This window comes from Plasmodium cynomolgi, chromosome 10 (genome assembly GCF_000321355.1).
Source record: "Plasmodium cynomolgi strain B DNA, chromosome 10, whole genome shotgun sequence".
Lineage (NCBI taxonomy): Eukaryota > Apicomplexa > Aconoidasida > Haemosporida > Plasmodiidae > Plasmodium > Plasmodium cynomolgi.
The window spans coordinates 560,028-571,120 of record NC_020403.1 but is presented as its reverse complement, the minus strand read 5'-3'; the positions used below and the strand labels follow the sequence as shown (position 1 = coordinate 571,120).

Genomic DNA, 11,093 nt, shown 5'->3' with positions numbered 1-11,093 from the left:
ATGCAGCATACAGGGGGGGAGAAGTGCGCACGGAGATGAGGGGGGGGGGAACGTGCCATGTGCATGTTCATGTGCATGTACATGTACATATACACATACACATACACATGTGAACTTGCGCGAGGCCCGTTCCACCCCCGCGCATTTACCACTATTCGTATTAATTTTTTAATAATGTAAATAAAATTAATTACAAAAAAAAAAATAATTAATACAGTGGGGTGAAGTGGGAGGCACGGAAGCACAGATTGATGCGATAAAAAAGGGGCGTCATCAAAATTGGCCACGTTTACAGGGGGTCAAAATTTGCTGCTCCCATCTGAACTCGCCAACCGACGGTTTGGAAATGAAAACGGTTTGGAAATAAAAACGGTTTGCATATTCTGGGGTGGCCGTGGTTGGGCAAAAAAAGGGGTTGTTCCTTCGGGGATGTGTGTGGGGAAACTCGGCAAAGGATCCCTTTTTCCGAGTGGCTACTTGCTCCGCGGCCCAAGGTCTTCATTCCTCTCGAAAAAAGGTAACACAACACATAGTATTCACACGTGTGGGCATGTTTCTCCTGATTGATAACGGGGAGGGGGCTTCACTCGAGAGAGAAACGAAAGGTGCGCGGTGGGAGGTGAGACGTGGGAGGTGCGAAGTGGGAGGTGCGAAGTGGGAGGCAACAGGTGAGACGTAACAGGTGAGAGGCAACAGGTGACGGCCGGGGCGGGGGGAAGCCCCTACCCACACACTGTACCGCTAACCTGCGAACCGGCCATCCAACCATCCAACCATCCAGCCATCCTGGCGCGCCCCCCCGCTTCAATAAATCTTGAACTCGAACTTGGCGATGAGGGGCAAGTGGTCGGAGGGGCGAATGGGACTCGGGAGGGCGCAGTTGGACAGCTGGTAAATGTGCGCTTCTTGCATCAGCTGATTCTCGTCTGCAATGTTGACAGTTGAAATTATATTCAAATTTTCGTCATTGTAAAAAATGTAATCTAAACACCCTATGAAATTCCCCGTGTAATTTGTAAACAAAGGTTCAAAGATTTCCATGTTGGATGTATACTCTTCCGGATTGAGCTTCTGCGATAATAACTTAGAGATGGCGTAAGCTGACTTCAAATTTAAGTTGTGGCCAAGTGGCAGATCCGTCAGGAGACTGTACTTGTCTGAACTGAAGTCTTCATGACTCCTGCTGCAGGTTTTTTTATATATCAGCTGATAAACGGCACTAGAAGGGGTACTGTTAAAATCTCCACATATAATCAAACTCGGAATCGTTTCGTATTTTTTTATAAAATTTATCTTCAAATATTCAACAACCTTAACCAATATTTGCGCTTGCCAAATTTTCACGTAATTAGCTTCCGGATTTGCTACAATATGAGTGTTGGCAACTATGATGAGATTTTTATTCGGTTTTTCTTCCTCGTCTTTCTCCTTACTGTCATATATTTTTGAATACTGCTGTATGTACTCGAGCAGGATGACCAACGCTACGTTATCTTTTAATAGTCGTTTCACCAATGATGGGTTTTTCTGAATCTCCTTTGGTAATGTAAAGACAGAGGCCTCTTTAATCAGCTTGCTAAATTCTAAGGCATAGGTCTCCACAAACTTCAACTTTTTTTTGTTGTAGAATATAGCACACCCGTCTATGGTGTACTTTCCTCCTCTTCTCTTTCCAGAAGGGGACGTAAATATTTCTTTCGTCTTCTGTTTGTACACGCCTTCGTAGCCGAACTCGCCCAGCGACGGTTTGAAAAAGTCCAGGAAGTGCTCGTTCTGGATTTCCTGCGGGAAAAAGGGGTAGTGATAAAAAAAGGGGGGTGGCAAACAGATGGGAGGTGACAAACAAATGAGAGGTGGCAAACAAATGGGATGTGGCAAACAGATGGGAGGTGACAAACAAATGGGAGGTGGCAAAGAAATGGGGGAGCTGAAAATACGGGTGAGATGGGCAGCGGCTAATGGGGGGGAGTAACCACCACACGGGACCCACCTGCAGGCAGACGATGTCCGGGCTGTTGTTCAAAATTTCCTGAATGATCTTCGTCTTGCGATAGGACCAGGCCAGCATGTACGGGTCGCAGTGGGGGAAGGCCTCAATCGTGCCGTAAATCTCGGCCAGCACGTTCCACGTCATGATGGTGAACTGGTTATGCGCATTGGTCACACTGGAGCTCTTAAAACATGTTACGTTATAGTTCGGGGAGACAGTCAAATTGGGGATGCAACAACCCGTGATTATTTTGTGATAGATGTTGGGATCCCTTATGTTGTTCCACACTTGGTCATCCAGTATGTAGATTTTTTTCTTTTTCCGCTTCTTCTTCTTCTTCTTCAGCTCAAGCGCGTTCTGCTGGGTCGGCTCGGTCGGATTGATTTGCCCCTTTTCCCTTTCGGGGGTGAGTTTTTCCTGGGCGGCTTTGCCCTCCACTTCGTCCATTGCGCCTTTACTAGGGCTACTCGACATGGCCCTTCTGTCACCCTCACTCGTTTGCTTATCCTCGACGTTTTCTCCAGCACATGCATTTGCAGGCGTCGTCACGTTGTTCTCCTTCAATTCGGTTACCTCCTCCTTCGCGTCAGCACTCGGGGGGCATAACTCACTTGTCGGTTCGCCTCCACTCTGTACACGGATCGCTGCATCGCTGTGCACAAACGTGTCCTTGTCTCCCCCGTTGTCCATAGAAGTAATGCCAAAACTGTTCATTCGCTTCTCCTTTCCTTCGCTTTCTTCATTTGCGCTGTGATTAAGGGCACTCCCGGTTGTGTACGCTTCCTTGGTTGGGTGCTTGCCTTCCTCTCCTGGTGAGCTACACACATTATTGTCCCCATTCAACGTGCCGTCAATATGCAACGGCTGCTTCGCGTTTGCCTCCGTCGAGGAGTCCCCCTTTGAGGTGAACACCCCGTTTGTTCCTGCATCGTTCCGATCGGGCGTGTGTGCCTCCCCACTGACGATGCCGCTTCCGTCGGTGAGCTGCCCGGAGTACGGGTCCTCCTCCTTATGACTACCAACATACTGCATACTATTGAAGCTTGCCACCTGGTCCGGGTTCATCGCATCCAACTCGTTAGGCTGTACACCTGCATACCGTGCGTACGATGCGGGGCTTTGCTTCTTCTGTGGGTTGCTCTCATCGACGACGGACAGGTTGCAATCGCTGCCCTCGCGCACTTCGCCCTTAAGAAGTTCGCCAACTGCGCCATCTTCGCCAATTGCGCCTTCTTCGCCTACAGCGCCAACTTCTCCCACCTCGCTCGCATCCCCACTGCTATCCCCTCCGACGCTGTCATCCTCACACTCGTCGGAGCTGTCCGTCCCGTCCTCTGACGACATGCTATTTTTATCCAGCAGCATAGTCTCTAGCATGATTTGATGTCCCACATCTTTCAAGCAAGGGATGTAGTTCCTCTCGTTGTTAATTATTTCCCACTTTTCCATGTCCGGTGAGTTCAGTAACCCAGACTGTATCAACGAGTTGTAGTGCTTCTCATCAAACTCGATATTTTTCTCATAGTTATCCCAATCGAAGGGTGAGCAAGGCACTCCATAGGTATGCAAATTAGGGTGGGATGGAATATTAATGAGGCCATTGCTCCGATAATACTTGTGTAAGTGATCGAACCCTTTCATGAAGCATTCATAGGAGCAGAAGCACCTAAACGTGACAGTGCATTGTAGGCAAGCAATTTTTTGTGGGTGGAAGAAGCAAACGGTTCGAGGTGGTCCTCTACTCCATCTGTAAAAAATATTAACAGTTTTTCCTATAGGGTTGTTCTCATTATCTTCATCGTCATCGTACAGATGTCCATACTGATCTTTTATTATAACAACAGGATGTAATTCACAACTCTCCACTGGAGTTATGGGTTCTTTATTTTTCGTAGGGACCCAAATAAGTTCACATCTGATAATTTCGGCTAAATATTTTCTCTTTTTATTTTCGAAGAGGTTAATTTTGTTTATATTTATTTTAATGTTCTTCACATGGGTCCTTTTTTCTGTCTTTACCTTCTTTTTTACCGTATCGTTTTTTTCTAGACACTTCATGTGTTGGACACTACTGCCTGCCCCACTGGTGGACGTTGCGATGGCAGTTGCGATGGCTGTTGTCAATGCGCTCGCAGCATCGTTATCGTAGGTCCGTTCTGTCATATCTCCATTATGTATATATTTAGCTCTCCCTGGAGGAGGGTCCTCTAGTACATAGTTAAGTCCCCCTCTATCGTGCACCATGTCAATTCCGTTGCCTTCCTTCGATGGTGATGTCAATTCGTATTTTCCACCTTTACTTTCTAGCAACTCTTTATTTTTGTTTCTTTTTATTTTATTTCCACTATTGTTTCTGGACCCCCTCATGCCACTTTTTAAAAACAAATTAGATGCCTTCTTAAATGTGTCATTCATGTAATTAACGCTGAGGCTTCCCTTAGAGCTACTCACTGTATTGTTCATGTCACTAAGCAGCAAGTTATTCTTTTTCCCTACAAGACTGTTCAGCATATTCGCAGATGTGTTACTAAGCTCGTTCGAATACTGACTGATGTTGTTTATAGAAGACGTTTCTCTACTGTTATTCAGTGTCGATGTCATTCCTCCGTTCAGGTAATTCACAGAAAGGTTATTCAAGTACCCATGGGGGTAGGACTCTCCGCTGGGACCACCAAAGGTCTCCACATTCTGGAGGGGAAAACTCTCCCCATTGGGGGAGGCAAAATTGTCCACTCCTGGGGAGGCGAAATTGTCCACACTGGGAGAGGCAAAATTGTCTACATTGGGAGAGGCAAAATTGTCTACATTGGGGGAGGCAAAATTGTCCACATTGGGGGAGGCAAAACTGCCCATGTTCTGCCCAGCGTAGTTGTCCAGACTCTGATTCGCAAAGCTGTCCATATTTGGGTTCATGTAGCTGTCCATGAGCGGGTTCACAAAATTGTCCATGAGTGGGTTCACGAAGTTGTCCATGTGTGGGTTCACGAAGTTGTCCATGTGAGGGCTCGCGTAGTTGTCCACGTTAGGGTTCGCGTAGCTGTCCACGTTAGGGTTCGCGTAGCTATCCATGCTCTGGTTCGCGTAACTGTCCATGGTCTGGTTTGGGTAGTCCACGTTTTGGTTCGCATAACTGTCCACATTCGGGTTCTCGTAGCTGTCCACATTCGGGTTTGCGTAGTTGTCCACATTCGGGTTTGCGTAGTTGTCCACATTCGGGTTTGCGTAGTTGTCCACGCCCGAGTTTGCGTAGTTGTCCACGCCCGAGTTGTCATAGTTGTCCACGCTCGGGTTGTCATAGTTATCCATGCGCGAGTTGGCATACCCATCCATGGCTCCGTTCGCGTAGCTGTCCATAATTGGGTTCACGTAATTGTCCATGACGGGGTTGCCATAGTTGTCCAAATGAGGGCTCCCGTAGGTGTCCATGTTAGGGTTCAGGTAGTTGTCCATGTTAGGGCTTCCGTAGCTGTCCATGTTGGGGTTGGCATAATGGTCCACACTTTGGTTTGCGTAGTTATCCACGGTCTGGTTGGCGTAGTTATCCACGCTCTGGTTTGCGTAGTTATCCACGCTCTGGTTTGCGTAGTTATCAACGCTCTGGTTGGCATAGTTATCCACGCTCTGTCCGGAAAAGCGCGCTAAGTTGTGCCTTGCATAGCCATTCACGCTCCCAACCTTTCCATTATACATAACACCTCCACTCTCGTACAGTAGGACATTACTCACGTAGTTTTGTCCACTCACTAAGTCACTCATGTGATTCTTGCTATCGTTTACTCTGTTATTTACGCTACCGTTGGACTTGTTCGTTTGAAAGGTGGTTCCATTTAAGCCTCCCACATTATTCATGCTCTCGTTAAGGTTACCCTCACCACCCCCACTGTTGTACACCTTGTTCCCATTGGCAACCATTCCGTTGCCGCTCTTCAGGACGTTGCTAATATTAGCATAGCTACTGTTCAGCATATTATTATTTTCTCCATTCAACATGGGGTTCATACTGCTGTTGCTCAGCATGTTGTTATAGGTTCTGCTCCCCAATAGGTGGCTTTCATCCTTCAGCACGTTGCCCACGCTGTTGCTGCTCCCCAAGTTGCTGCTCCCCAAGTTGTTACTCCCCAGGTTGTTGCTCCCGATGTTGTTGCTCCCCAAGTTGCTGCTGCTTACGTTGCTCCCGAGGTGGTTACTCCCTAGGTTATTGCTTCTGATGTTATTGCTTCCCAGGTGGTTACTCCCAATGTGGTGGCTAGCCATATGATACGCAGACATATTATTCCCCCCCGCGTTGCTTCCACCCAGGGCACTCCCCCCAACATCACCGGCGTTGTTAAAAATATTCACTTTGGAGCTGATGCCCAGGTCGACTCCCTCGCTGGAGAAGTTCAGCTTGTTATTAAAGCTTTGCAAATTTTTGCTATTCGTGTATTTTTTTCCTACATGACTACTACTCGGGTGTATTCTGTTGCTAGGCGTTCTCTTATCGCTCCCTTTGGTCATATCCAGCCGATTATCCTTACTGCTCAGATTGATGTGCATATGATTACTTCTATTGGTGCCAATAACATTGGTGGGTTTTATATTCACGGAGTTGTTGTCCTTGGCATTTTTCACCTCACTGTGGCTGCTCAAGCTTTTATTGTGGACATATCTCTTGGCTGTCTCGTGGTCGAGAAATTCAGACATGGACGTCGGGTCGAAGGAACCCTTATACTTGTCGTACGTGCTTCTTAATTCTTGAAAATGGTAGTTCCCCATTTCGTGCGATTTGAAGAAACTTTTACTCATGTGCAATTTGCCGCTCTGGGATAGGCCCCCAAGGTTGCCATGGTTACCTGCACTCCCAACGTGGCTTGCACTCCCAACGTGGCCTGCACTCCCAACGTGGCCTGTACTTCCAACGTGGCCTGTACTTCCAACGTGGCCTGTACTTCCAACGTGGCCTGTACTTCCAACGTGGCCTGTACTTCCAACGTGGCCTGTACTTCCAACATGACCGGAGTCGCTTCCGTGGCCACTAGCACTGCCGACGTTGTTATTGCCCAACTTGAACAAATCATTTCGAGACTCCTTCTTATAGCTGAAACTTTTGCTGTCACTGGAGTCCATCATGTAGCTCCCACTATTGTCGCCGTAGAAATCTAAGTGAACTTTATTGAATGCTCCCCTTCTGGAGCTGCTCATGGTGGGGATATCACTTTTGTTATTGCTGTAATAGTAACTGTAGTGCTCGGTGAAGTTCATAGAACTGTCCATATTTTTATTCTTCCCAATCACACTACTCTCCATGAGTAGCTCATTTTTGATCATTTTGCCATCTCCTTGGTCCAGCAGACACTTTGCATTCGCACCTGTGATAAAGTCTTCTCTTTTGTTTTTCCTGTTCTGAGGAGAATCATTTTTCCTGTTTTGTGGCGAATCGTTTTTTTTGTTTTGCCCCGATTCGTTCTTCCTGTTTTGCGGCGACTCCATTTTTTTGTTTTGTGGCGAATCGTTCTTTCTGTTATGCCCCAAGTCATTCTTCCTATTTTGGGGAGACTCCATTTTTTTGTTTTGCCCAAGTTCGTTCTTCCTGTTTTGCGGGGAATCCATTTTCTTATTTTGCATCATTTCGTTTTTTTTATTTTGTGGCGAGTCGTTCTTCTTGTTTTGTGGAGAGTCGTTCTTCTTATTTTGTGGAGAGTCGTTTTTCTTGTTTTGCGGAGAGTCGTTTTTCTTGTTTTGTCCAGGTTCATTTTTTCGATTTTGCGGTGACTCGTTCTTCTTGCCTTGATGCGCTTCCCCCTTCTTGTTCTTCGCCTTTTTATTCTTTCCGCTGTTTTTGTTGTCCACGTTGAGAATGCCGCTCGGACCGCTATTCAGGCCGCTACTCAAGCCGCTACCCAGCATGACGTTAATGCTATTGCTTGGGATGCTACTCGGATTACTATTCGCGTTGCTGTTCATGCTGGTGTTCATGCTGGTGTTCATGCTGCTATTCATGCTGCTATTCATGCTGCTAATCGAAAGATGCTCCTTCTTCTTGTCGCCCTCCTCTTGATCGTTGGAATCAAAATCCTTCGCTTTGCCCTTAGACATGGACTTGTCCTTCTCCCTTTCGCGCTCCTCATTTTTTCCTTTCGCTTTATTGTCTTTGTTCTTCTCCTTGTTTTTCCTTTTCGCCTTTTCCTTTTTCTCCTTTCCGTTGTCTCTCTTTCCTTCCCCAGACCCTTCCTCTTGGCTACTCAGGTCCTTCTGTACATGTTCGTGGTGTTCCCCCGGAGATACCTTATCGCGCACACCATCTCGGAGAGCGTACCTGCTGCTGTTGTCTCTGATGTTGTCCCCCCACCTGTGGTAGTAATCCTGTTCATACTCCTCATCATCTTCGTCTTCTTCCTCGTCCTTATTTCCTTTCCCTTTTTTTTTTTTCTTTAAATTTTCCTCTATCCTCAAATTCTCCTTGAGCAACTTGTTCAACTCTAGGATGTTACTTTTTCTAATTTTGATGTCCTTCGATATGGTGTTCATGATGCTCTCCTCCTTGGTTAAATTTTTTTTATTTTTGTTAAATTTGGGCTTAAACTGCTGGGTGTTTTTAGAGGGTTCCTTTGAGCTTTCCGTGTGGCTGCTCATCCCGTGACCGCTACCTCCGTGACCGCTCACCGTGTAACCGCCAACCTTGTAGCCCCTCATCGCGTAACTACTCATCCCACCAGGGGTCGCCTTCTCCTCCATTCCGGGCATCTTCTTCATGTCTACACCCCGATCGGAAAAAATGCTTTGCACATGATCGAGACTTTTTTCACCCATGGGGGAAGAAGACGGCAAAACCCCAGTCACACTATCATATTTTTTTCCCGTGTTCATGTTTTTATCTAGCATACTGGGTGGAGTATTCATGTAAATGTTAACCCCTTGATCCTTCAGCACAGGTGTTATGACTTTGCTGTCTGTGGGTCCCCCTCTTTCTGTGGGTCCTCCTCTGTCTGTGGGTCCTCCTCTGTCTGTGGGTCCTCCTCTCTCTGCACCGCCCCTCTTCCCAATTTTCTTGTCCTCTCCTTTCGCATACATGGTGTCTTCACATTTATGACTCAATTGGTTATCATTACTTTTATTCTTTTGAAAAAAAAAAAAGTTCCCCTTTGGGGAATTATCCATGATACAAAATTGGGGAGGGTAGATAACTCTTTGTTGGAAATGCACCGTGCGAGCGCAGGCACTACGTCTGAACACATGTACGTACCACGTGTGAAACAAAAAATTTCGCTCATGCGTTCCTACTCGATATGGGGGGGAACAACACGAGTCAGTGTTGTACGAAGGGTACACGTGTTTTGCTTTGCACTACATTCAAAATTTTGAAGAAAAAAAGAAGAAGCATGAAAAGAAGAAGCATGAAAAGGGGAAAAGCACGAAAAGGGGAAGAGCACGAAAAAGGGAAAAGGACGAAAAAGGGAAAAGCACGAAAAGAAGCAAACGATGCTCATCATTCGATTAACACACTACACGTGAAACTCTCTTTTTCTAATGGGGTTCGTTTCTCAGTATACCCTGAACGTTTTTATAAAAAAAAAAAAAAAAAAAAAGCAGCGAAAATGATGAACAGTTTACATTTTCATTATATATACATATATATTTTTTTTTTTTTTTCGAGAGAGTCACGTATACACACGTTTGGGTAATTATGTGTGCGCGGTGGTACGGCCCGCGCGACGTGTACGATCAGCACCAATCTGTGCCAACGCGCTGGACGCACGCATCGCGCATACCGCTGTAATCTTGTACACATACACACACACAGGATAACACGAAAACATGAAAACACGAAAACATGAAAACATGAAAACACGAAAACATGAAACATGAAAACACCAAAACACACGTTCGCACACACCGCGCTGTCGTACGTAATGGGGCATGCGGGTTGTCTGCATGTGTCCGGTGAATGCGACTCATAAGTTAAGCATCGCCACCGTACACATGCATACTTGTTCGTGCGGACATACACACTAAGGGCAAGGTACTTCTCCTCCCTCGGACTTGCGAAGGGGAAGCAGCCAAATGGGTGTATACGTACACACGGGGACGCGCACGGGGGGTTGTGCGGCTAGTTGTACGGCGAGTTGTGCAGCGAGTTGTGCAGCGAGTTGTGCTTCGAATCGTGCTTCGAATCGTGCTTCGAGTCGTGCTTCGAGTCGTGCGGGGGCACGCGCCAGAAAAACTATGTTAAAAGTGATAAAACAAGGGGGCCGAGTAAACGTTCGCACAATTTTCAAAAGGTTTAAATAAGTCATGCGTGCAGGGGCGCATACGTTAACACATACGAACGTACGGATGAATGAGCTAAGGCGCGAGTGTACGCGCGCACCAGCGAATGCAGGTGCGTGTACATGTGCGCATATGCATGAGTGAGCGGCACGTGGCCGTTGGTACACTCACGGATAGGAATATGTGAGTGGAACATTGCCGTTGGTGCAATCACCGATGGGTATATGCATACGCAATCGTTCGTTCACTCGTATGCGAGCGTGGAAGCGCGCGTATGGGTATTCACTTGCACAGGTATTCACTTGCACAGGTATTCACGTGTACGGGTACTCACGTGTATGGGTACTCACGTGTATGGGTACTCACGTGTATGGGTGCTCACGTGTATGGGTACTCACTTGCACAGGTACTCACGTGTATGGGTGCTCACGTGTATGGGTATTCACGCACTTGCATAGGCGTACTGACATGAGTACTCCACGCGTATTCACTCCCAAACGTACTTCCATCCGTACTTTCAAAAGTACCCTGTGCGCACTTTCAAACGTACGTACCGTGCATCCGTCCGTACGCTCACTTACGTACACTCACCCCTTCGTATATTTCACATATGTACATACTTTAAAACGAAGAGGTTACACAAAACGAGTGAGTTCACATAATGGAATAGCACGCGAGGATAATTTTCGTTATATATAAATGGGGGAGAAAAAATTGGAAAAAAAAAAAAAATTCAAATTGATCAAACGTGAAAATCTCCTTATGGTGTCACTCTGGTTAGCGTTCATTCAATATATGGTATCACAATGCACAATGCAAAATTTTTTTTTTTTTTTTTTTTTTTTTTTTTTTTTTT

At 46.4% G+C, this 11,093-nt stretch overlaps 1 protein-coding gene across 1 annotated transcript; it reads right to left on the bottom strand.

The window, feature by feature from the left end:
• Window positions 1–804: 804 nt before the first annotated feature.
• PCYB_102230 (endonuclease) lies at window positions 805–9,040 on the bottom strand (the record flags this gene model as incomplete). The annotated part of the gene is made up of 2 exons (XM_004222772.1): window positions 805–1,782; window positions 1,991–9,040. The coding sequence occupies 2 exons, from the start codon at window positions 9,038–9,040 to the stop codon at window positions 805–807; spliced, it is 8,028 nt and encodes a 2,675-aa protein (XP_004222820.1).
• Between the last annotated feature and the right edge of the window lie 2,053 nt (window positions 9,041–11,093).